General features: G+C 45.7%; 2 protein-coding genes across 17 annotated transcripts in view; one reads left to right on the forward strand and one right to left on the reverse strand.

Moving 5' to 3' along the window:
- Positions 1-13,507, forward strand: HSPA14 (heat shock protein family A (Hsp70) member 14). Its single transcript, XM_028745480.2, has 14 exons — positions 1-133; positions 1,375-1,455; positions 1,540-1,622; positions 2,032-2,080; positions 3,037-3,130; positions 3,238-3,328; positions 4,560-4,664; positions 5,396-5,557; positions 6,593-6,748; positions 7,443-7,545; positions 8,274-8,489; positions 10,691-10,864; positions 12,321-12,391; positions 13,329-13,507. The coding sequence occupies exons 1-14, from the start codon at positions 77-79 to the stop codon at positions 13,405-13,407; spliced, it is 1,521 nt and encodes a 506-aa protein (XP_028601313.1). The 5' UTR covers positions 1-76; the 3' UTR covers positions 13,408-13,507.
- Positions 13,414-26,799, reverse strand: part of DCLRE1C (DNA cross-link repair 1C) — a 23,024-nt gene continuing 9,638 nt past the window's right edge. For all 16 annotated transcript variants that reach the window (XM_028745473.2, XM_077935691.1, XM_077935692.1 and 13 more), the window contains 5 exons: positions 25,444-25,580; positions 24,676-24,730; positions 23,606-23,694; positions 16,318-16,418; positions 13,414-15,590 (listed from right to left, as the gene is read on the reverse strand). In XM_028745473.2, coding sequence (XP_028601306.2) covers positions 14,590-15,590; positions 16,318-16,418; positions 23,606-23,694; positions 24,676-24,730; positions 25,444-25,580 — 1,383 coding nt within the window. In that variant the 3' untranslated portion in view covers positions 13,414-14,589. The remainder of the gene's footprint in view (positions 15,591-16,317; positions 16,419-23,605; positions 23,695-24,675; positions 24,731-25,443; positions 25,581-26,799) is intronic.

Here is a 26,799-nt window from a genome sequence, read left to right on the forward strand (position 1 = left end):
GCGGCACGCGCACGCGCTGACGCAGCCCGCCTCGAGGTGCACTGTGGGTAAGACGTCTCCCGGCGACGGCGGATCCATGGCGGCCATCGGGGTCCACCTGGGCAGCAGCTGCGCGTGCGCGGCCGCCTATAAGGTGCGCGGCCGGTTGGGGGGGGGGTCTCCCCTCTTCCCTGTAGGCCTAGGGGGGGGGCAGGGGGAAATAAATAAATGTAATTTTAATAATAATAATAATTTTCGTTTCCTGGGCGGGGTAGTGCTGTTGAGTGGCTAGAGCGGGGTTTGAGGAGGACGTTGGAGTAGCCAGAAGCCTTTAAATCGCTGTTAATTGCTGCCGTTGTTATTATTTATTAAATTTGTATCCTCCCGAATTTGTTTGTGGGAGGGGGACGTTGTTGGTTTGTTCTGGTTGAAGGGCAGCATACAAATTGGATTAATCCTAATCAGGAGAGAGTCCGTGGTCCCCTGTGCTTAAGACCCCTCCCTCCCCCCCCCAAGAAAACCAGCCCTGCAAGAGGAGCATCTCACATAAATAATTTGAGCCCTCATGTGCTTATTGTAAAATGCATTTCCATCAGTTTACTTGAATGACACTGGATAAAGTAATATATGCATTGGTCTGGTTTGCACATAATTCTAAGCTGTAGTTGCTTATACAGTGGTACCTCGGGTTACACACTCCGCTAATCCAGAAATAGTGCTTCAGGTTAAGAACTTTGCTTCAGGATGAGAACAGAAATTGCGTGGTGGCAGCAGGAGGCCCCATTAGCTAAAGTGGTGCTTCAGGTTAAGAACAGTTTCAGGTTAAGAACGGACCTCCGGAACGAATTAAGTACTTAACCCCAGGTACCACTGTATTATGGTTTATGAAATCACAGTTTAGTAGTATTTGTGAACCCTGCTAACTTAACTATGGCCAATTTACTGCCAACAATCTATAAACTGAAGTAATGATTTGTTGTTGGCTTATGAAGCTTAGTTTGTTTTAATTATGGCTTACATGCGAGTCCAGCACTCTTCGTTATCTATGGTTTGGGGTGGGCCATCAATCTAGAGCAGCTGGAAAACAAATCAACAAACAAAAGGATCCTGTTATATTATTCCCAGTATGCATTGGAATAGAAGCTTCCATTTACAAGAGTTTCCTTTGTACATTATTTGTCTTTATACAAAATTTACCCTGTGCATTCCGTGGTAAGGTAATAGTCAAGAACAGAATCTAGCCTCTGCTGGACAAACAAAATTAAGGGATCCTGTATTAAAAAATGATATTATTTTCTGGGGTTTCCGAGTGGTAATGAGTTACTGTGTTTAATTTCTGTGTCAATGAGCTATTATACTTAATCATTCTACTCCATGTGTGTGTTGCTTCTTCAGGATGGTCGTGCAGATGTTGTCGCCAATGATGCAGGTGACAGGGTTACTCCTGCTGTTGTTGCATTTTCAGAAAACGAAGAGGTAACTTTTCCCCCAGTATAAATTTGAAGAAAAAGTGGTGGTACCTTTGTTGTTTTTGAACAAATCTTTTAAAATTATTTCCAGGTTGTTGGTCTGGCAGCAAAACAAAACAGAGTGAGAAATCTTTCAAATACAGTGGTGAAAGTGAAGCAGATTCTCGGGAGAAGGTGCGGAAAGTAATAGTGAACTTCATTTTGGGATTTAGTGTGGGTTTACCTGACAGAATGGGATTGTTAAACAAAAATGTATAAAAACTGGCATGTAAGTACAAACCTTGTTACCAGGCTTAAATATGCAAGCAGGCTGCTTAAAAGTCTCTTGTAAGCAGTATATATTTTATTTAACAAAATTTAAAGCAAGTTATTCTGGAATGTAACTTTGTTTTGTTTTGAATTTTTTTCTACTATTAAAAGTCCAAATTCTGATATCATGCTGAAATACATAAAGAAAGCTTTGAACAATTAAAGATTAAGGAGGACTTCATTAAACACAATTCTTATGTGCTGAAAATATAAATGTAAATTTTGGGGGGTGTTTTTTTGTTTAAGTACACATCAATTTCCCTTGTTTTGACAGCTCTGGAGACCCACAAGCTGAGAAGTACATTGCAGAAAGTAAATGTTCAGTAAGTAAGAAGCTACTTCATGTTTTCCTCCCATTACTATTAGTAGTATTTATAAACTGCTAAACATTCCACAAATACCATAGTGATATACAACAAGCAGAACCAGATAAAATAGTTCTCAAAAAAACCCAACCCTGTATAAAAAGGCTTTATACAGTAAAAATGAAACCTTAAATTTGTTCCGGTAGCAGATTGACCTCCAGTGCAGCTCTCTTAGTACTGGTGTTATATGTTGGTGGAAGGCAAACCCAGCCACAGACTGTGCAACCCCCTTCTGACTTGCTGCAGCTTCCAGACCAGAGATGAGGGCAGCCCCACAGTGGTTACGTGGCAGCAATTCAGCCTTGAAGTTATGAGTGCAGTCTCAGTTCACTGATTCACTCTAATCCAGCCCAGCAATATGTCCAGACACTGGCCTGATTCTAATGTCACAAAGAAATAGAGTTGGGTGTCAAGCAACAAACTGATGACAATTTGTTTCAGATGTCCTAATGACAGCACCCAGTGGTGTTATATAATGTTAAACAGCAGGAGAGGTCTGTTGTGACTGACAGGTCAAGCTTGTAATTAGAGGGAATGATTTCACTCAGTTCTCCAATCCCATTGCCTTTGGGGGAGGCAAGCAACTTCCATTGAGTTCTCTTCCACCCCATCCACAATTAGCTTAGCATAGGAACCTAGCACAAAAACTACTGAACCAATATATCTGCAATTCATCAGATTATTTACCGAAAATTACTCTTGTGCCTGCTGGAGGGATACAGTGCAATGCTAGTGGACTCCTCCTCCTTCTTCCCCTCCCCATTTGTTCTAGAGTGTCACCACCCCTTGGGAGCAGACCTTGGATGTGTGTGTAATATTTGCTTTCTAAATCATTTATCAGACGAAAAGAATCTTGCAGAATCTTTTATAATAGATAAGCTGAGAGAGAGTCATATTTGTATGTTCATTTGTAGGTCATTGAAAAGAATGGAAAACTAAACTATGAAATAGATGGCAAACTTGTTTCCCCAGAAGATGTTGCAAAGCTTATCTTCAGTAAAATGAAAGGTATGATATTAAAATGTACATTTTTAAACTATTTCCCCAGAAGAAAAGTACGTATACCTGTAAATTGAATTTGCTTGTACTCACAATACAATATATTTTTGTATTAGAAACTGCTCAGTCTGCTTTGGGCTCAGATGTTAATGACACTGTGATTACGGTACCTTTTGACTTCGGAGATAAACAGAAGAATGCCCTTGGGTGAGAATACAATTTTCAGCTTATATTTATTAATTGTATTTGTGGGAATTTGAGATGTCTGGACAGGAGGCATTTGGACATATTTGGACTTGGAAGATCTGGGTTCAACATCTCAGCTCAACCATAAGCACATGGTGTTAACCTGGAGTAGCTCAATTCTCATCTAATTGGACTCTTTCAGTGAAATAACATCACTTGTTGTAGTTGTTTAAGAGCTTCCTGCTTGGAGGTTCTGGCACCATGGAGAGAAAACAATATTCAGGTTCCTACCACACAGTAAATGGACTGTTAAAACTACTCAGGAATTGAGTGGCGGGTTTGTGATAACTTTTGGCTCACTTTGTAGCCACATGATAGACAACCACATGAGCTTATAGCTGCCATACGGGTAGTTCTTAAATAGCCAGCTTATGGGACATTGTTGTAGGTCAGTCTTCCATGGAAGCTGGTATCTTGAGCAGAGGCCAGATAGTCACAGATTTACGACTACCAAGCACCCTGGTTTTTCACTAGGAGGCACTGAAAACCTTTACCAGCAGTGGCCTCATCTTTCCTGGCCAATTTTCACTCGCCAGGACTAGCGTGCATCTTGACTTCCAGTTGGATGCCCCTATTCCTTTCTTCTTGCCATGGTACACATTCTGCATTGGGAGTGGACCATTCAGTGCAGAGCACTGTATAAAATAGGAAAGGGCTCAGACATGCCAGCTGAAGGCATTTTGCTATTTGTAGCAGATTTAGGGCTAACAGTTAAAAAGTCTTGCTGCGTCATAGAAGCACTCATTTGTGCCTCCACCTGTTCCCTATTCTTGATGCCACCTGATCACTTTACCCTACTGCATGTCAGGCCTGGCTCTGACTCTCATGCACCCTCCCGTTCCTTGTGTTCAGACATTGCTAACTGCATAGTCACCAAGGTCTCCAAAGAGAAACAGGTGCACATTTCCTGTACTGGTTTGAGCTTTTTGAGCTTCATGTTCAATTTCATTAACAAACATAGGTAGGCAGCTTATTCTCCTACCACAATGTGCCTATCTGTGCTTAAGTAAAATGTCTCTTGGCATGCTAACTGTATGTCTTGTAGCAGGTTGGCAATGTTTTGTAAGGTGTTTGTGGTGGTGATGCAGGGATAGGGTCCAGCTATACCAAAATAAGGTACTTTGCTGTTTTATGTTGAAAGAAGGCATCAATCTAAAGTGACGTACTAATATAAATTGTGTCTTTATTGCAGAGAAGCTGCTACTGCAGCTGGGCTTAACGTTCTTCGGTTAATTCATGAACCATCTGCAGCTCTGCTGGCTTATGGAATTGGGCAAGATTCACCTAGTGGAAAAAGGTGACAATTGGACTTTAAGCAACCATTTCCCCTGTGCAATCCCAAGTATGCTTACACAGATATAAAACTCAATAGGACTTAATCCTAGTTTCAGGATTACAGCCTTGGTTTTAAACAATATGCTGCAAAGTGAGTTGGCTCTAGGGTTGTGTGGTATGGACCTTTGTGAACTTAATGCTTCCCTGGGCAGAAGGGAATTTTTGATGGTCTCCTTCCCTCTGTAGGTCCTTGTGCAGATGAAAATCTGCTTTAGAAGGTTGGGGAACCCTCTGGAACAGCATGGGAGGGAGTATTAGGAGCTGCTCTCCTCAGGAATATTCAGTTCATGGAGCAGAATTCTCTGCTGAATCTGAGCCAGAGGGATCCTAGACTGCTATAAGTAAGAAAATCCAAGTCCTTTGCAACATTATTATTTTTTAATTCAGGAGATTCTAAACAAGTGGCAAAGGCAGGAAACCAAAGCATTATACTTTAACCAGTCTTTAATACTGTAATTTAAATGGACTTCATTTCAGGGTGGGCCAGGGCAGTGTTAAGTGAGAGAGCACTAGGAGGAGAGCCTCCCTGACCTCGCTTCTGCCCCATGGCGTGCAGCAGTGGCACTGATACCAGAAGGTCATTTTGAGACACAGTCGTCATTGTCCTGAGAATCTGCTATTAAGGCTTTTAGTATTGATGCTAATGAGGCAAGGCATACTGATTTCCTTTTCTTTATTTTGTGTGCATGGAAGCAATGTGCTGGTCTACAAGCTTGGAGGAACATCCCTTTCTATCACGGTTATTGAAGTCAACAGTGGACTTTATCGTGTTATTTCCACGAACACAGATGATAGTATAGGTGGCATTTGTTTCACAGAAGCCTTAGCACAACATTTAGCATCTGAGTTTCAAAGGTAAGTTCTCTATATCCTAAATAGTATGTGGTGTTTTATAAATGTGTAGTAAGGAATCATTGCTGTTAATTTCTCAGTATGGAAAATTGCCAGCACATTTTGTATCAGATTTTTTTGACTGATATACAATACATTTATTTATGAAAAACATTTCTATCCACCCTCTGAGTGCAAAAATATCACTTGGGGGCCCACAACATATATAACAGGATTTTTAAAACAATTACAGTTTAAAAATAATAAAATATTGTCTCAAAATGAAAACTTCTGGAAATAAAAATAGTGAGGGTTTTTTTAAAAAATTACAACTTCTAAAGGTCTACGCTGTTGAAATAAGACAAACAGTACATTCACATAATGTTTTGGGGGAAAAGTTGTTACTGTAAATTTGACATCGGTTCTTAGTTCAATTTGGAAATAATCCCAATCTTGTAAAGAGCTATTTACCAGGTTGTCTGAGGTGTGTTAGAATTGTCTCCAGGCAACTAGATGGAAGCTTTGCGAACAATGGTTTCCTCCCCTTTTTTTCTTTTCAGGCCACAAATGACTAATGTAACTATGAAAGGGCAAGCAGCCTAGTATTTTTTATTTTTATTAGGGCTAATGACTTTTGTGGACTTGCAAGGCTGTTAGATCCTTTGTTTCATGCTTACATTCTTGAAGGATCCTGATAGATATCACTTACAAGCAGCATGGGAAAGTTGGGGTAGATATAGCCAAAGTTAAGCATTTCCAAATTCTGTTGATTTCAACATGAGAGTTAAGCACAACACTAAGATGTCAGAGCCTTAATGTTTGCATTTGTACTTCATGAATACATACTCAAAAGAACCTCCCCTCTTTCAGTTACCATAAATCCCCAGCTTTCAAGAGTAGATGCATATAATGTTTATACTTTGAATTTGAAAAAAACATGATAAATTTCAGGATCCACCTTTTCCCCCCTAACTTCTAGGGTAAATGATTGCCACTATAACTGAGTAGGTTCTCTGTAATGGTTAATAATACTTTTTTTGTAAAAAAACAACCCCGTAGATCTTATAAATATGATGTGAGGGAAAACTCCAGGGCCATGATGAAGCTCATGAACAGTGCTGAAGTGGCAAAGCATTCACTATCGACACTCGGAAGTGCCAACTGCTTCGTTGACTCCCTGTATGATGGGCTGGATTTTGACTGTAATGTGTCTAGGTAAGATATACTCTTGAATCTCTGCATGTGTAGCATTGTTTCCATGACATTCTTTAAATTTAACTTGTGTAAATTTAGATGCTTGGCAGAAAAATAAAATTAAAAATAGGAGCAGCTTCCGGGGGGGGGGGGGAGATGTTGGCAATCCTAACTACCAATACACTCAGCTTCGGAGAGCGCAGGGAAAGGGGATGTTAACAATAGGAGATTTTGGCTTTATGCATGATCACCAGGATGTAACCCCCACATAAGGTAATGATCGTGATAGCTGGCTACTCTCCATATGGAATGTATTTATAAAAAGGCAACTGTTTTCCTTTTCATGGGCAAGAAAATTATTATTATTTATTAGATTTCTTACTCTCCCTTCCCCATGAGGTCCCAGGGAGGTGGGTTACAACTGTTTAAAATGAAAATATTAAAATTGGTTAAAACATATGACAGTATATGAAGTTGGAGTAAAGAGGTACATTGAAGGTGCCAGAAGGAATCTTGCAGTTTAAGGGCGAGTTCTAAATGGAAACCCAGCCACTCACTCTTCTGGCTGCTTCATTTTGGAGCAGCTGAAGTTTCTGAGCCATCAGAAACTGAGGACAGCTCCATGTTTAATATTATACTACTGTATTGGGTTTCTCTGCAAACTTTTCCCTGTGGAAGAACAGATATGGATGTGCTTGTTTTTTTAACAACACAGGGCTAGATTTGAACTTATTTGCTCTGCACTTTTTAACAAATGCCTAGAAGCCATCAAAAAGCTCTTGAAGCAAGTTGGACTTACAGCAGATGATATCAATAAGGTAACAATACAAATAACTTGGTTTATTTTGAAGTCATTCTTGAAATTCTTGTTTTGACAAAAATGTAGGAAATACATAAGAGTGTATTCACAAAGAAGCAGTTGCATTTGGATGGTTTGGACTATTGTTCAAGGCTTCACAAACCATGCTTTATTAAACTGGAAATGAGATCAGGGACAAGTATTCCTCCCTAGTAGGGCTGGGCAATATATCAATATCTCGTCCAAAACCAGTTTCAAGTCTGTATTCTGATATCGGTTTCATAGTTTTTGCCTTGGCAATATATCTTGAATCATGATGTGTGTGTGTGCTATGCAAAAATCACCATGCAGGAAAAAATTGTGAAGCCATCCAGTGCCTCTATAGTTCCATCCTTATTTCAGACATCGTGAAATATCAGTATATTACGATGTTTAGCTGGTGATATATCTGGTTGAAACCCAGGTATCACTCAGCGCTACTCCCTAGCTGCTCCCCTCCTCTCAAGTGCTGCTTCACAGCTTAATTCCTGAAGCCACTGCTCTCCATTATATCTGAGTGGTTGTGCAGCGGGGGTGGGGGGCTATAACTTAATGCCAATTAACAAGCCAGGATAATAAGTCTGAACATCTGTTTCCCCCCACTTTCTGTGTGTGTGTGTTTGCAAAGTTTGCATACACAAGTACCCTTTGAAAAGCCTAACCTGTCCATCTTTGCTGTTGTCCTATTAATGCTTTAATGTCCTCTAGGTAGTTCTCTGTGGCGGATCTTCTCGCATCCCAAAACTGCAGCAGTTGATCAAAGAACTTTTCCCTAGTGTTGAATTGCTGAACTCTATTCCTCCAGATGAGGTCATTCCCATTGGGGCTGCCATGGAAGCTGGGATCTTGCTAGGAAGAGAAAATACATTTTTAGATGATGAGATACTGCCTATTGAATGTTCTGCCAAAGATATCTTAGTCAAGGTAAGCAAGCAAATTAAATGAATGAATGAATGTCTTTATATCTCTTGCTTAGAATCAGAAAGAGAGCTCCCTCCCTAATCTGTATTAACTATCTTCCATCACTGCTACCTTTGTGAGTTTAGGTTTTAATGTGAAAACTTTCCTGAAAGAGATTTGGGGTCACTTAAGTAGCAATTAAAGTAACGTATTTTTCGCCCTATAGGACGCACCGGCCCATAGGACGCACCTAGTTTTTTGGGGGGAAATAAAGGGGGGAAAATTTATCCCCCCCCCCCCCCGGCAGCCATCCCGAAGCTAGAAGAGGGAGACGGAGTGCTCCGTCTCCCTCTTCTGCCTTCAGGGACAGCCTCCCTAGGACAGTGGCTTGCCCCGCTGTCCCCCGAGCTTGTGGGGCTGGCAATGGGGAGAAGCAAGCTTGCTTCTCCCCACCGCAAGCCTCCAAACCAGGTTGGGGAATAGCGGGATGGCGGCGCTCCGCCTCCCCGCTGTCCCCCGAGCTTGTGGGGCTGCCCGATATCTGCCCGAAGCCCGGGGTGCACTCCGGAGCAGGCTGCAGGCTGCCGCCCGCAAGCCTTGCGAGCCCGGCGGGAACTCCTGCCGGGCTCGCAAGGCTTGAGGATATCTTCCTGAAGCCTGGAGAGCGAGAGGGGTTGGTGCGCACCGACCCCTCTCGCTCTCCAGGCTTCGGCGAAAGCCTGCATTCGCCCCATAGGACGCACACACATTTCCCCTTCATTTTTTGGGGGGGGGGAAGGTGCGTCCTATAGGGCGAAAAATATGGTAAATAAGCGAGAGTCTGAAACTCGTTATTTCATATTGATGCACAGTTAATATATTTGCCATTCAGAACTCTTTGTTTTTAATTGAAGGACTAAGTATTTGAATAGGATTCCCTAAGATTCCAGAATTGACAGGTCATCTTAACACGCCAACATAAACAGTAAACTTTCATATTTTTAAATTTAATTAGGAGTCTATCAAATAAATCCAATTCATTATAAAAAAATAATTTGGCCACCTATTTCACCTTCACATCTGATCCATAAATTATTTCAACACTCATAGGATTTGACTAGTAGCATGAATCAATACAGAATCATATTTAAAATCTCTCCTCCTTTTTACTCAAGGGTCACTGTTTGTGCTGTAATGTTTTCCTGTCTGTCGTCGCAATGCACATGCTGTAACACATTGTGGTGCCTTAAGATTTGGGGTCCTTTCTGCAGAGTGATTATGTTGCATATCTCTTATTTCTTTACTTTATATTCTTCATTGAAAAACAAAAAGTACATAATTACATGTGCAGAGAGTAAGATGACAAAAAAGAAGAAAAAAGAAATAGTAGCTATGTAGAAAACAACAGAACAACAAAATATTATATACATTACAAAAAAAGGATTTTTTTTTATTGTAGTTAATCAGACTTTAACTTAATACGGTATTTAGAAAAAATAATTCCAAATATTGTTAAATTTGGCCATGTTTGCACGCAGTTTGTTCAAGTGTAATGGGTTTGTCCATATCTTCAGGCGTGAAAATAAGCCACTTATTTATTTTTCCAGTTCATTAATACCTGTCTTTTTGCCATAATGAGGACACAGATAGTCCATTCATATTCTCCCTTTGTTAGATTCCATGTGTTTTGGGTATATAATTCAAAAGGATATTTTCCTCTGCAAATTTATGATTATTCCATACAGTCATGTTGATCGTCTCTATTACCTTCTGCCAAAAATATATCATTGTACAAACCTGTGTTTTAGAGAAGCATTATCTCCAGCAGCTCAATGTCTTAGTCCTTTCATAAACGAGCACAATGGAGTCCTAAATATTTGTTTTGCTGTATGAGACTGAATTTGAGATCCAGAGGCATGCTTGTTATAAAACTTAACATAGTTTCCCATTGTTTGGTTGAGAATCTCCAGTTCTTTAGACCATTCTTCCTATATAAGGCAATGGGTGTGTGTGTTGTTACATAAGAGTTAATCAGCTGTTTTAATATCTCTGGGGTCTCTGCAGCTGTAAAAGCGGCTGGTCCGTTAATGGCAGTTAGCATGTGCTTTATCTGAAGATATTACCCTTGAGCATTTAAAGGTAATTCATTTTTGTCTCTTAACATGGAATAGGCATAAAATTCATCCTTCTTGTCTATTGATTGCTGTAAGTTTAATATACCCAACTTCATCTCTCTTATTTCTTAGGCAATGGATCAGTCGGGGGCTGATAAATTTGTGGTGGTGTTCCCATCAGGAACCCCTTTGCCAGCTCGAAGGCAGCATACTCTACAAGCCCCAGGAAGCAACTCCTCTGTCTGTCTAGAATTATACGAGTCTCTGGAAAAGATCCCCATAAAAGAGGACAACAGATTTGCACAGGTGAAGAAATATCAATAGAAAATAACGCTTGTTTCCCCCCAGTGTTTACTCAAAAGCAGACTTCAGTGTCACAGATCTTAATTGTATGTTCATTAGGCATTTGAAGCTTTTGCCTCTTAAATTCCTTACCTTATAAAATGTTGTAAACACATCCACAGTATTTTTAGAGCACAAAAACCATTTTTAAAAAACATTTAAAGCAGATAAAAACTATCAAGTAACTTGGTTAATCTGAATTACCGTATTTTTCCCTCTATAACACGCAGGTTTTTTCTCCTAAAAAAGAAGGGGAAATGTCTGTGCGTGTTATGGAGCGAATGTGTGGTCCCTGGAGCCAAAAAATCAGACAAAAATCAAATCGCGAGTCACGGAGAAGGGAAACCTGAAAAGAGGAAGTGGCAGCTTTCCTGCATTCTGCCTCAGGGTCTTACTGCCCACCCTCCTCTGTTTCCTTGCTGTGTTTGCTCAAACGGAACAAAGAGCAGGGAAAGCCCCTGTCCTCCAGGCAAGCAGAGGGGAAAGAGAGCGTCCTTCCTTCTACCGGTAATTCCTCTCCAATTCCTCTCTGTGAAAACATGCAGGAGGGAGGGAGAGAAAGAGAGAGAGAGAACGCGCTGGCTAGCTTGGGTGGGTAGGTGAGGGAAAGCTTTTGCCTTCCTTTCCTCCCTCCCGTTATACCCCTCTCCTGCATTCTTAGCCAGCTGCTTCTCTGCACACCCCTCTCGTGCTCCTTGTCCCTTCTGTGTTTTTCCTTCCCTCCCCACTTAAAATGTGGTTAAAAGCATGGATCCACATGGATCCCCAGGATCTTTGCATTGGGTCACCCCAAATTCACCATCAGATCACATAGCATGTCCATGGCTACAGCCTGCCCCCCCAAAATCACGCACCCACTGTTGCCTGGGGCTGCAACGGTGCAAAAACGTGGTTACAAAGCATGGATCCACAGGGATTCTCAGGATTTTTGCATTGGGTCACCCCAAATTCACCATCAGATCACATGTCTGTGGCCACAGCATGAAGCACAAAAATGATACATCCACTGTTTCATTCAGAATGTTTTTTCCTCCTCTAAAAACGATGTGCGTGTTATGGTCAGGTGCGTGTTATAGAGCGAAAAATACGGTAAAATTGTAAACAATAGGGGCTGCAAGTTGCTCACCTGTGTTGAAATACATGCTAATTTATTACTCCATTTAGCCTTACAAATTGATTCACTCGTTTTTTCAGAGCATGCTTTGTCTGCCTTAGAAAACCATTTTCCTGAAATTACCTTGAAACTTTGTAGCTCAATATTTTATATTTTAGCTTTTGTATATGGCAATGTAGAGCAAACGGTTTAAATCAAAGTGCTTTTGATATACTCTCACTTGCATTTCTTTGGTTTTGACAGTTAAGATTGCTAAAATAGATAAGATGCAGATGACAAAGGATCTTAATGTTTTGTTTTAAGCAGATTGTCCTCCAGGATTTAGATATAAAGGAAGGTGGTCTGCACGATATCCTAACTGTTCTCACAATGAAAAGGTACTGAAAACCAAAACACTACAACTTTGGTTCAGCATGTCAAGTACATGTGAAATGTCCATCTTTCAGAACTTGGGTTTTTCTGTTGCAGCTTTTTGGTAGTATCTACTTTTCAAGGTGGGACGCGGCTGGCACTGTGGTCTAAACCACTGAGCCTAGGACTTGCTGATCAGAAGGTCGGCGGTTTGAATCCCCGCGACGGGATGAGCTCCCATTTCTTGGTCCCAGCTCCTGCCCACCAAGCAGTTCAAAAGCACATCAAAGTGCAAGTAGATAAATAGGTACCACTCCGACGGGAAGGTAAACAGCGTTTCCGTGCGCTGCTCTGGTTCGCCAGAAGCGGCTTAGTCATGTTATGCCGGCTCCCTTGGCCAATAAAGCGAGATGAGCGCCACAACCCCAGAGTCAGTCACGACCGGACCTAATGGTCAGGGATCCCTTTACCTTTACCTTACTTTTCAAGGTACTGCAGAAATTCCACCTATCAGGTGTTGATGTATTAGGGGAGAACTGTGGATCAAATCAACTTCTGGAATATCAGGGATGCTTTTTCTTTCCCAGATCAGTGGGCAAGCGTTCTTTGAACTGTGGGGTGCTCTGGTTAACATTCCCTTCTGCTGCCCCTTTCCTTTTCAGTTAAGAGAGGGATGGGGATGTTGCTGGATCACACCTCTCTTCTTTCCTGAGTGCTGGCCACGCTCCCCGTGGCTAGTGAATGCTGGTAATCCAACAGCTGGAAAGCCACAGGTTCCCCACAAATGAGAGCATTTTTTCTGGGCAATGGGGCTCCCCACACCTGTCAGCTGAATCAAAGAATTCCACGGAGGAATGATGGGGACATCCAACGTGGGAGCTTAGTTTTTGAGACCTATTCAGGCCCTCTCAGGGTGCAATTGGTCTCCATATGTTCACACTATAAAAATCTCTTTTTTCTTAGGGATGGATCACTGCACGTTTCCTGTACAGATCAAGATACTGGAAAATGTGAAGCCATTACTGTAGAAGTGGCATCGTAGTCTTAATTTAGAAGGTTCCGTTTTTTTAATTGTTACCTCAAACCAGGTTTTAAGGGAGCGATGCCATGTGTACAACACAATAAATACAATACAATGAAAATATGGAGTCTGCATACATCTTTGGAAAATGGAAAAGTTGGGTCATTACAGTCTTAAGAGGAAGTTGGTAACAGTTGTGCATTCAGCAATGAGCTGCAGAAAATATTGCATAGGGGAGCTAGAGTTTTATACATGGCGACTGACAGATAAGGGGTGAGAGTAAACAAGAGTTCCTAAAACCCAACATATACCTAAAGCGATGGAAATAATCAAGACGGGCTCCACTTCTTGTGTTATTGTCCAAGAGGCACCCTTTACGCCTGGATGGTTCCTCCGCTCACAACCCTTTAGGACTCCTCTGAATGCCAGAGTTTGTTTCAAGCCCAGCTAGTTTTGGCTAGTAAACATCTGAGCAATTACTTGGGAAGATAAGTGAGAAAGGAGGAAAGTTGCTGATTGTGTCAAACCCATGACCTGAACACTGGACTCACTGTTACAGCAACCAGTCTTTGCCTATTTTTGTTAAACATTTTCTTGCTTCCCAATTGGGCTATAGTTTTTATTTTCAAAATGGTACGGTAGTGTCCTTTGTGAATGCAGGTTGGCCCCAAAGCAGTAAAATGTATATGAAGGTGCTACTGGTTTTGGACTAATAGTTGAAGCAAAAACAGATTAGCAGACCTTAAGGAAAAGGGAGAATTTTAAATAACGGCAGCTTTGTTCTGCTGGTAAAAAAGACTAGGAAGAGTAGAAAACATTGTGTGGGTTATCAAATGTTTTAGTGGTATCTGTATTAAAGTGTTAGAATGATCACAGAAAAGAGAAACTAAAATCCAAGCAGACTTTAAAGCCATGGTTTACAAAAGGATTGCGAAGGTCATATTATCAAATCTCACTTCTATTGTAGAACCCTAAAATTCAGAGTGCAAATGGTTCAATTAGATTTCCAGTTTCTCTCAGTGTGAATGAAGCAACTTTCTATAAAAACAGAATCATAGTTTGCATTTTCAGTATAAAAATTAGAAGTTACAGAAGCAAAAATTCAAATGGCACATGGTCAACTGTCAAAATACATGATTTGAGGAATAACATCATTCATTCATTCATGACAGAAAAAATTTGATAGCTCTTTTTGCTTCCTGATCAGTGCAGACTTTCCCCTGCTGCCAGCTTCTTGTACAGGCTGCACAGCTGGTCTGGTTTAGGAACCTCTGTCTCGGGGGTAGAGGGGATTTCAAAGTCAGAAGAGCTCTGAGACTCTAGTTGGTCCTCAGGCTTGAGCAGCCCTGAACTCCCTTGTTTGCTCCTCTCTGGAGCTGATTCAGCCTGCACACTTGGCATCAGAGTAGGTGCTGCTGCTGCTGCTGCGCTTGCCTCCTGAGCTCTGCCTTGGCGTTCCGACTTAATACTGTTTGTAGAAGGTGAACTGTGAGCCAAAGCCTTGCAACTCTGCATGTCTGTTCGGTTTTCCCCAGCAGGGAAACAAGATGCATAAAGCATTGCTCGCTCTGCTCCTCTCTTTAAAGGGCTGGACTCAAAAGTCTTTCGCTCTTGTGGGGAAATGAGCACAGTATCCGCCTGACTGTCCCACCCTTGGCTACCTTGTTCAGATATGTGCGTTGACTGAGAAGAGTTTTGGGAGGAGATGTGAGTAGAATCACTAAAATCCTCATTATCGCTGAACAGGTTGGGGGACTGAGGCTCACTAGAATCTGTGGGAGCTGGAGCATAGTCCTCATGTTCAGAGGTATCTGTGTCTTCCACATGTCGCTTAAAGTAGGCATCCCACTTGGGCACTTCCAGGTCCTCGTTTCGTTTGCAAGTGGGCTCCGAACAGACCAATCCTGGATTCGGCAACACAGTGGCAGACTCTGCACTGGGTGGTAGAAGTTCATCTAGAACTATGTCTTTCTCCAATTCTTCCTCCTCATCGTCATCCTCACCGTTGGATTCCTCACACTCTATGAAATCTACCTTCAAAGGGGCTGGCATGGAAGTTGCCCTATAACTTGTTTTGTCGCTGTCATCTTGATGGTTATCAGGAAGGGGCCTATTTTCAGATGCTGTCGTTTCTGGGAGAAGTTTTGGAATCTTGTATCTTATAGGAATCAATTCTGTATCAAAGAGGTCATCACTCCCACCATCTGTCAAGACAAAAAAAACAGGAACATGAGAAGGTAGTAAGATGACTTGAAGCCAATCTCCAAATGCCTTACCATCATAAGACACCTTTTCCTGGATTATAAAACTTCCAAGCATTTGGGGCGGGGGGGGGGGGGGGCTTCTAAACCACAGCATGAAGGAACAGGTTGCCTAACTTCTCCCAGCTATTTTCTACATGCAGAGAGATTTACCATTGGTGTGCTTTTGTCTACAATTCCCTCATCGGAACGGGCACAGTCCAGGATTCCGTTGCATGCTTGAATAAGCAGAGCAGCCTATGAGGCTGTTAACCAATGCCTGGACTGTTGGACTCCAAGCTAACCAGGGTGACCACTCGCTGGGAGCCACTGTGATACTTGGGAGATAGGGTACAGGTGGAGAATGTCAGACTAGGGCTTGGGAACCCTGAGCAAAATCCCTGCTTAAAGCTACGAAGTTCACTGGGTGACCTGAGGTTAGTCATGTTCACTTAGTCTAAGCTAAGTCCCACAGGGGTGTTGGAAATGTAAGCTGGAGGGTGGACAGCAACTATGCATGCCGTGTTGAGTTGGTTAGAAGGGTGAGATGCAAGTGAAATTTAAAAATGTAGTAAGTTCATTAGAGAGATGACATAAACCTGCAATAAACATGATTTACTGCTTCAAAACCACAGGAGTCCTTTCCTTTGCCATCTGACACGGAAGAGAGAAAAACTCGCCTTTCTCTTACCTGTGTCTGTTATTTCTGAGGGTTTGGTTCTCTTCAGTGCTCCAAGTGGTTTATATTTCAGCTCGTTATTTTTGTTGTATGATGTACATAATGGCTTTAAACTGAGAAGAAGCAATACAGAATTTTGTAGCTCTTTAGACTTCTGAAACATTCATTAGTTCCTCTTTAATTTTCAGCAAATTCAGATCACTTACTGCATACTACACTGAACTTTACAAAAATTCAGGTGTTCAATGAAAAAACAACAACCAACAACCCTGCTAAGATAACCAGAAGTACTTTGCCGGACTTATTATAATTATGGAAGGGGGAGGGGAAATGTCCATCCCAGGCCCAAGATAAATGAATTACTACTGTACAATACTTCCCTAAAAGTATGGTTGTATCATAAAAATAGATCTATATTGTCAGAGCTGGCTCCAGGTCCCAGCTCACAGAGGACCAACGCTAGCCGGCAGTAATGTACAAAAGTCTTTATTGAAGTACAGTTTCCATTTCCAAACCGGAGCGCCCCAGCTCTACGTCTTAGAGGCTAGACCGGCGAAGCTCCATCTGAGTCTCCGCCTCCTGTACACCAGTTTAAGACTCTAACCTTACTCCACCTCTTACGTCTCTCCTTTCTCCTCTGGGTCCTTCTACCCCCCGGGGTCCCTTCCGTCCTGGACTCTTCTGACGCTGACCCCCCTGAGTCTCCTCCCTCCTTTCGGCGGGCTTTAGGACCTGGCTCCCTATCCGGGCTGCCCACTGCGCCTCCCTCTTGTACATTTGAACTTGGCGCGCGCGCCCAGTCTCCGACCTTCCTTTTGACCGTTTCCTCGCTCTCCGATGGAGGTGTGGCCAATCCTGACTCATGTCCTCCCGCTGGCGGTGCGCCGCCTGATCCCGATGCCTGGGACTCCTCCCCCCTACTGCGCTCTGGTGGAGAAGCTGGTCCTGATTTCCAACTGCTGCTCTCTGAGTCCCCTCTTGCCCCTTCTTCCTGGGGTGTCCCCCTAGGCAGCCCCCTTGCTCTGACCATGGGAGCCCCTTTCTGTGAATCCTCCGAGTCGCTGGAGAGACTCAGAGACCTCGGACGGCTGTCATCGCTAACATTTCCTTCAGATTCCTCCCCCTCGGTCTCTATTTCCTCCCTCTCCTGTGCCTCTGCTCCTGAGCCTCTGACATCCATCCCCCCCTCGAAGCCCCCCTTCCCCCCTCCCCTCCTTCCGGTGTGGGTACTGGGTGCTCCGTCGTTGTGGGGGTGAGTGCCGGATACAGTTCGTCCCCCTTGTCGTACATCCAGCCGGATAAGTCCGGCTCGTCCTCCATGCTCTCTCCGACGTCGATCTCCTCTGCCTCCATCTCTCTGCCTCCGTGCTCGAACCCAACGTCCTCCCCCAACACGTCCATGTCCGTCTCTCCCCCTTTCTCATCTGAGGGTGTTGCCTGCCAAGGACCCCCCAGCCACTTCCTGCGCCACTGCTCCTCTGGTTGATCGTCCCACCAATAAGAGCGGTCTGAGTCAGACCCTGAGGGTGATCCCTCCGGAGAGCGTGTGTCTGGTGCCGGTTCCTCGTCCGAGGCGAACCCCTGGAATGTGCTGGCTGAAAGTGTGGGTGTGAAAAGCCAGTCGTCGAAATACTCGGCTGGCATGGGCCTGTGTGGGAAGAGGGCATGAAATTCTTCTTTGAGCAGAGGTTCCTCCAAGGCATAATCCGGCACCCAGCTGTTGGCGCTGGCCGGGGTACCTTCTCTGGCGAGGAGATATTCTACTCCCTCTTCCCCCCATCTCGAGTCTAAAATCTCCGTGACTTCGTTGATGGGTTCCCCCCTTGGCGACCCCCTCTTTGTGGGTGTTTCCCTGAGTGGGTCTGGTGCCGTGCCTGGCTCCTGAAATCTGTGAGGTGCTTTATAGGGCGTGAGCACTGATCTATGGAACACCGGGTGCATTCTGGATCCCTCCGGAAGTGTCAACCGGAAGGCCACTGGATTGACCCGTGCCTCGACTTGGTAAGGCTCTAGCTGCTTATGTCCGAGCTTCTTCTTGGCTAACGATCTGGCCGGCACTGCCTGAGCTGCTAACCAAACCCAGTCTCCCACCTGTATGTCTTCTCCAACCCTTCTATGTCTGTCAGCCTGCAGTTTGTATGCGTGCTTTGCTAGTTCTAACTGCCTCCTAAGCTGTTCGTGGACCTCCTGCAACTCTGATGCTAAGGCTTCCGCTGCCCGTGGCTCCCCCTCCCCCACTCTCTCTAATCCCGGGAAAGTTCTGGGATGCCTCCCGTTGTTGGCGAAGAACGGTGTCACTCCCGTGGACACGTGCTTCGTGTTGTTGTAGGCGAACTCGGCGAGCGGCAGGTAGTCCACCCATGTTGCGGGCTGCTGATTTGCGTAGCATCTCAGGTACTGCTGCATGATGGCGTTGACCCGCTCCGCTTGTCCGTTGGTCTGCGGGTGTCTCGCCGACGCTAGGTTGATCTTGACGTTCAGGAAGCCCATCAGCTTCTGCCAGAAGTTCGAGATGAACTGTCGCCCCCGGTCGGACAGGATAGACCGTGGTAGACCGTGAACCCTGAACACGTGGTCTATGAACAGTTTGGCGGTCTGTTCGGCCGTGGCCACCTTCGCGCACGGAATGAAGTGGGCCATTTTGGTGAACATGTCCACCACCACTAGCACTGCTGTCTTGCCCCTCGAGCTGGGCAGATCCGTGACAAAGTCCAGGGCCACCCTCTCCCACGGTTCGAGCGGTGTCTGCAGCGGTTCCAGCAGTCCCGCCGGCGGTTTGTGCACTGACTTGGCCCTCTGGCAGGTGTCGCACCTCGAGACGTAATCCGCGACCTCCCCCCGCATCTTGGGCCACCAAAAATCTCTGGCTACTAATTCTACAGTCTTCTCTTTGCCAAAGTGCCCGGCGGTGGGAGCGTCATGTAACTGCTGCAGTACCCTTGCGCGGAGGTCGTCTCCCGGTACGTAGAGTGCCCCCTTGCGGATGAGTAATCCGTCGCGTATCTGGAACTCGTCGTCCTTCGCCTTGCCCCTGTGCACCTCCTCCATCTTGGCTTGTGCGAAGGGGTCCTCCTGCAGCGCGCGATGTACGGCTTCCAGGTCCACTGTTGCCGAAGCGCACGCCCACGCTTCCGGTGCGAAAATGTGCTTGGCCGCCGACGGTGCCGCCTCCTCGAGGTATTGCGGCTTCCTGGACAGTGCATCCGCCATGACGTTGTTGTCGCCTGGGATGTACTCTATCCTGAAGTCGAAGTCCGCGAAGAATTCCGCCCATCGTATGTGCCTCTGGTTCAGGAACCTTGCCGTGCGCCAGTACTCCAGGTTCTTGTGGTCCGTGTGGACCTGCACTGTGTGTTTGGCTCTGATAAGGAAGTGCCGCCATGCCTTGAACGCTGCATGAATAGCTAGCAACTCCCTGTCCCAGATGGTGTAGTTCTGCTCTGACTTGCTGAGCTTCCTGGAGTAGAATGCGCACGGTCTCCAGTCCCCATGCGGGTCTTGTTGCAACAGGACAGCTCCCACGGCCCTGTCTGAGGCGTCTGTCTCCACCCTCATCGGTCTGCTGGGATTCACATGCAGTAGCTGCTCTTCGGACGCGAAGAGACGCTTGAGTTTCTGAAAGGACTGCTCCGCTTGCTCCGTCCAGATGAATTTCTTCTTCTTGGAGCTGAGCGTGTCGGTGATGGCCGCCGTCTGCATAGCGAACCCCTTGATGAACTTGCGGTAAAAGTTGGCAAAGCCGACAAACCGCTGGACTTCCTTCCGATTGCGTGGGCTCTTCCAGTCCAATAGTGAGCGAACCTTGGCGCTGTCCATGGCGAGCCCCTTGTCCGACAATTTGTAGCCCAGGAAATCCACCTCTGTCATGTCGAACTGGCACTTCTCCAGCTTGGCGTACAGTCTGTGCTCCTGCAGTCTCTGCAGAACTTCCTTGACATCCCTCTCATGAGCCTCTTGCGATGCTGAAAATATCAGGATGTCGTCCAGGAAGCAGACGCACTTCTTGTAGAGGAGTCCCGCCAACACGTGATGCATGAAGGCTTGAAAGCAGTGGGAGCCATTTTGTAATCCGAAGGGCATAACTCTGTATTCATAGGTGCCCAGGGGCGTGAACATGGCCGTCTTCCACTCGTCGCCCTCCCGTATGCGAATCAGGTTGTACGCCCCTCGCAGGTCCAACTTGGTGAAAACGCGTCCTTTCCGCACCGTCGCGAGCAGGTCGTCTATCCTGGGCATGGGGAAGGCTGAGGGCTTGGTCTTCGAGTTCAAAATTCTATAGTCCACCACAAGCCTTTTTTGGGGCGTGTCCTTTTTCTTCACAAAGAATACGGGACTGCCCCCCACTGCTTTCGACTCCCGGATGAAACCGCGCTTCAAATTGTGATCTATGAACTCCCTGAGTTCCTGCAGTTCGTCTTCAGACATGGAATACAGTTTCCCGGTCGGCAGCGTCGCCCCCGGCAGGAGGTCAATCTTGCAGTCATAGGACCTGTGGGGAGGTAGCTTGTCCGCTTCCTTCTCGCAAAAAACCTCCAAAAACTCCGCGTACTTGAGTGGCACTGCTTGCAGCGTGCCCAATTGTAACTGCGGGTCATCCTCTTCCCCTTCAGGGCTGGGTATAATGCAATGTTCCGCACAGGAGGAGGAGCCGAAAGTCAGTTGGCGTTGGTACCAAGCCAATGCTGGACTGTGCCTGTACAGCCAACTCATGCCCAATACTACAGGCGTGTCCGACAATTGGGTGACATTGAAGCTGATGACTTCCCGGTGATTCCCAATTTGCATCACCATCGGCGGCGTTTGCTGCACCACCTGCCCCCCTAGCAACTCCCTGCCATCCACCGTGACAACCTTCAGGGGCAGCGTGGCTGGCAGTAGCGCTACGTTGTGTTGTTGAATGAACTCCAGTCCTATAAAGTCTGCATTACTGCCAGAGTCAATTGTAATAGGCACTTCTAAGGTGAGTCCATTGGGCAGCTGGAGCGATGCGGTGAGTTGCACCACTGGTTTGGGCGGGAGGGGGTCTGTGGGCTGCAAAATGTCTGGGGACTGCTTCACTGACTCATCTGGCTGGGCCCCAGTGCCTCTGTTTCCAGCCAGACTCTGTCGTTTCCCTGCTGTGGTTCTCTCTGCTGAGTTGCTTCCGTTACTGTTGCGGAGGCTGCAGTGTGTCTGTGGAGCCTCTGGGGACACTCTTTCGCCATGTGCTGCGGATTGTCGCAGATGTAACACTTCCTGTTCCCTCTAGGCGGCTTCGCTTTGACTGCTCCCGGTGTTAGGGCTCTGGTTGCTGACTGAGCCCTGGCGCCTGCAATCTCCATCGGTTCCTCTCCCCCTCCCTGCGGAGGTGTGGATTGCGCACGCGCTGCATCCCTGGGAAAGAGGGGAGGTGCTCTCGCTGGCGTGCGTCCCCAACGCCCTTCATCTTTGCTCCATGGACGTTCTTCCAGACGCACCCCAAGTGTCAGCGCCCGCTGGACGATTTCCTGAGTGCTCTTTGGTCTCTCCCCCCTTGCAATTTCATCTTTAACATTTGCATTCAAGCCTTCCCAAAAAAGGTCTCTGACTGGAGCAGAATGTTTTTCCCAACCCAGCGCGTTGACCAATGCAAAAAAGCGAGAATGATACTGCCTTACAGTGGCTCTTCCCTGTTTCAAACCATGTATGTCTTTTCTGGCGATATCAATGTCTATATTAGATAAAAAACACGAATCCATCGCTTTAATGAATGCATCCGCACTTTGGAGCGCCGGATCCTTATCTCTCCACAGATTACGCAGCCACGCTTTAGCGTCTCCATGCAAATGAGAGAAGATAAACCCCACCTTCTCTTGCTCATCTCTAAAGTCTTTATCCAGCAGTTGCAGCGCAAACAGCACGTCTGCTCGGAAGTTAGGGTACTGCTGTAAATTCCCATCGAAATGAGATACAAGGCTGCCTCCTCTCTTCCCCAGCCCAATCCCCTCTGATTTGGGTCCCGGTTGCCCCTGCTTAGTAAGCACTTCCAACCTGGCTTGGAGATCCCTGCAGGCGTCAGCCGCTTCGTCTTCCCTCTTCCTGGATGCGATTACCTCCGCGTTGAGTTGTGTCACTGCATTTTGCAGAGCTGCTATTTGCTGTTCTGTAGTCATCTTGCCTGACTTTTGTGAGCTCGCGAAGCACCAATCTTCGCCCCTCGCTGCGTAACCTCACGCTGCGAGGTTTTTGGTGCAAAACTGAGATGGAGCTTACTGTCAGAGCTGGCTCCAGGTCCCAGCTCACAGAGGACCAACGCTAGCCGGCAGTAATGTACAAAAGTCTTTATTGAAGTACAGTTTCCATTTCCAAACCGGAGCGCCCCAGCTCTACGTCTTAGAGGCTAGACCGGCGAAGCTCCATCTGAGTCTCCGCCCCCTGTACACCAGTTTAAGACTCTAACCTTACTCCACCTCTTACGTCTCTCCTTTCTCCTCTGGGTCCTTCTACCCCCCGGGGTCCCTTCCGTCCTGGACTCTTCTGACGCTGACCCCCCTGAGTCTCCTCCCTCCTTTCGGCGGGCTTTAGGACCTGGCTCCCTATCCGGGCTGCCCACTGCGCCTCCCTCTTGTACATTTGAACTTGGCGCGCGCGCCCAGTCTCCGACCTTCCTTTTGACCGTTTCCTCGCTCTCCGATGGAGGTGTGGCCAATCCTGACTCATGTCCTCCCGCTGGCGGTGCGCCGCCTGATCCCGATGCCTGGGACTCCTCCCCCCTACTGCGCTCTGGTGGAGAAGCTGGTCCTGATTTCCAACTGCTGCTCTCTGAGTCCCCTCTTGCCCCTTCTTCCTGGGGTGTCCCCCTAGGCACTCCCCTTGCTCTGACCATGGGAGCCCCTTTCTGTGAATCCTCCGAGTCGCTGGAGAGACTCAGAGACCTCGGACGGCTGTTATCGCTAACATTTCCTTCAGATTCCTCCCCCTCGGTCTCTATTTCCTCCCTCTCCTGTGCCTCTGCTCCTGAGCCCCTGACATATATAAAACCGATTTAAACATATTTCTTTATCTAGAGCCTAAGCTCCTCTCCCTGGTGTTACTAGACAGCAGAAACAGGATGCTGCTTTCATCATGAAGATGGCTTTCACTTGTGAATATGGACAATGACAGCATGTTGTTTTACTATGCAGAGCAGAGATGGAAAATTACTACAAGGAATAAAGCTTTCTCGATTGAGCAGTTTCAGTGGGCATAACAGATAAATAAGTCATACAAGGCAGTGTCATTCTTAACACTAGTTAGAAAACATCATTGCAGCAAAGAGCCAGAGAAAAAGACAGAAACTTACATTTCCATAAGTTTGTCTTCTGTCACACCTACTGGAATTACATTGGGATACACATTCACCGGGCGAATGTAGCTCAAGAAATCCTGAATCTACAAAATAGGATTGGAGGAGGAATTAATTTCTGCATTTAAACATGGATTGCAGTCCTCTTTGTGCTGTGATTTGCCACTGCTTTGAGAGGCTTTTTTTCTTTTTACAAAGAAATGAGGCTGAGAGTGAAAAACTCTCATAGCCGACATGGTAAATGACTCCAGTTCCAATTCTGCACCACGCTGGCCCTGTGCCTCACCGCGTCACCATCTCCAGTCAAAGCTCCATCAGCATTCTGATTTGCGCCAAGACTGCTGTGCTTGTAGAATGGCCCCAGCAGGCATGAGGACCCTTTGCTCAGACATCTGTAGATTTTCTCTCTGACATATGCATCCATTTAAGGTTGCCACTTTTTATCTCTCAAGTTCCACTTCAGTGGGGTAAAGCCAGTAGGTCATTAAGGGGCTTAAATGAAGCAGGAATCCTTGTATGACGGGCAGACTCCAAATGTGATGGACAACACACTCTGAATCAGCACCTGCTATTGTGGACATTCCTACCAGGAGGCAGATGCTGCCGCCTTCTCATGCAGCAAGCGTCAGAAAACAATCAGCCATTCAGGGGGCATGTGAAATCTATGGACGTTTATTAATGCTTGGTTCCCTTTGCCTATTTCAGGTTGTGGAGCCTCAGGGCTGCGTTGAAGACAGCAAGCTACAAAGTTTCTGGTTCAAGTCTCCTGTCAGCTATGAGAGGAAAGAGGGGCTTCCCTAGGCATGCTACATCCTCCTCAACCTCAGTCCTTGCCTATAAAATAGAGAAAATACCAGCTGACCTCAAAGGGATGTTATCAGGATTACCAAGACAACATATAGTGGCTTCAACGTGCTTCATAAAGATGAAGAATAATCATTCTTGTACTTTTACTAACCCCCAAAGTGCATCCTGTAAAGGCTACAAAATCTAAATATAAAATCTTGTAAAGGCTGCTCTGTATATTGTAAAAGGGGTTCATTTTACAAAACAAATACTATACATACCTCGCTGTAAGAAGAGTGGAAGGAAAAGCAAGCTCTGTATGAACTCTCCCCAGTCCTAAGCAGAAACCAGAAATTAAATTATCAATATGTGAACAGCATCAGCACCTTAATAAAAAAGCAGATCACATATAAAAATCGATATCCTGCCTTCCTGGAAGAATATCATGGAAAGTGGGAGGCCAGCCAGGCCCCACCCACAGGCCAGAGAAGGAGCACCTTGTTCCTGCAAGCCTTTAAGGGCAGCGAAAACACTCCAGAAGAACTTTAAAACTAGTAGCTCGTGCCCAAGGCTGGTTCTTCCCCCACTTTTGTTTTGTGTCGTGTGTTTTAGATCATGTCGGAGGGCAGGGACCACCTTATTACTCATCACTGCAAGACCCTATAGGGACCTTTTTCAGTTGCAGAGTCATGCTGCACACCTACATAAAGATACCTGTACTTATCTATATTCTGCCATGTGTGCCAGGGCAGCTATCAACATAAAATCCAAGGAAACTATGTACAATAATCAAAGTGGCAAAAACTGCAGCACCTAAATGTACCTATCCTCTCCCAAATAAAAGTGCCCTCGAGTTTCACTTGAGCGTGGGCTGGGACTGCCTGATCTCCTCTGGAAGGGAGAAAGCCGTCTCTTGCATTCACAATTAGGTCATTTAGTGCTTTATTTACTGGCAGCAACACCTTGAATGGGGTCTGGCAGAGTAGCTGCTCCATGCTCTGGACTGTTTGAGAATTTAAATAATAATAATAATTGAAAAGAGTACTTGCCTCACTATTACATTCGTTTTCCTTGTCCTCTCTCCAAACCACATTGTGGATGGCTTGACGCTAATTATGTGCAACCGCTTTCCATTCTGAGAAATCACACCACAAGGCAACCTGTTCCCTCGGAACATTTCATCATCCTATCATAGAGACAGCATTAACTGTAGCACCCGGGCAGATCAAGCACATCCTTTTTTCAATACCTAATGTAACTTTGCAAATTCTTTTACCTACTACCTTCCTCTGCTTCCCTGTGAGAAATGGAAACACACACACACACACACAAAAAAAAAATACTGGCTGCCTCCTGTGCACAGACTGCCCACCTAGTAGCGACAGAGCACCAGAGTTCTTACATTATTCTAATATTATAACATCTTCATTTATACCCCACCTTTTCCCCTGAGGAGAATCAAGGCAGCTTACAGATAAAAACAAATACTGCCAAAAACAGAAAATTCAAGCATTAAAATACAATTAAACCCTGAGAGAATTAAAAGTACATACATAAAACCTGTTTCAAACAGATGCAAAATCACCTAGATGCCTTTGTGCTCTGAGGATCAGAAGCTTCATACAGTACAGGGACCATGAAGAGAGCAGCCCAGCTAATATGTCACCATATTGCCCAGATCTATTGGGCAGCCATGTTTGTTCTTTCATGCATCTAAAACTGGGGTGGAGGGAGGTCTTTGCAATATTTTGAGGAGCATCGCACAATGAGGGGAGCTCAGCACTCCTCCCCCACCCCCAGCACTTAGTATCACATCTATGAAGAAATGTAGCTTCTCTCTATGCTCTTGGCACCGGACATGCTTGGAATACACTTGGTGTGCTTTTGGGCTCAACTGGAGGTGCTGAGTAGCATCTCTAAGCCCTTAAGCAGCCTGGATCCTGCACATTGCAAGGTACTTTCCCACCAACACATTCCTCCCTGAAGTTTCCTCTGGGATCAGCTGGGGCTCAGGAGCAGCTGTTCAGAGGTGGCAACCATTCCTGGAATACCCTCCCCTTGAAGGTACACAGCAAGCTGCCTTACACCAAGTCAGACTACTGCTCCACCTCGCTCAGTGTTGCTGACTCTGACTGGAAGCAGCTCTCTGGTATTTTAGGCAGCAGACAGCTCTACCCAGATGTGCCAGGGGTTGACCTGCAGAGCTTGTGTGCTGTCCCTGAGCTACAGCCCTTCCACTCAGCCAACCCAGGACTGACCTTCAGAGTGGTGTTTTCAGGGGCGGAAGGGGGGGAACCAGTCTAATAGCTTCCTTGATGGGTTTTTAAAAGTGATACTTCACTGTCATCTCATCTGTGCTTTAGTTTTATTTTGGTTTAGTGCATTTTATGGCGCTGTGAATAGTC

The sequence above is a fragment of the Podarcis muralis genome, chromosome 10, assembly GCF_964188315.1.
Source record: "Podarcis muralis chromosome 10, rPodMur119.hap1.1, whole genome shotgun sequence".
Classification (NCBI taxonomy): Eukaryota; Metazoa; Chordata; class Lepidosauria; order Squamata; family Lacertidae; genus Podarcis; species Podarcis muralis.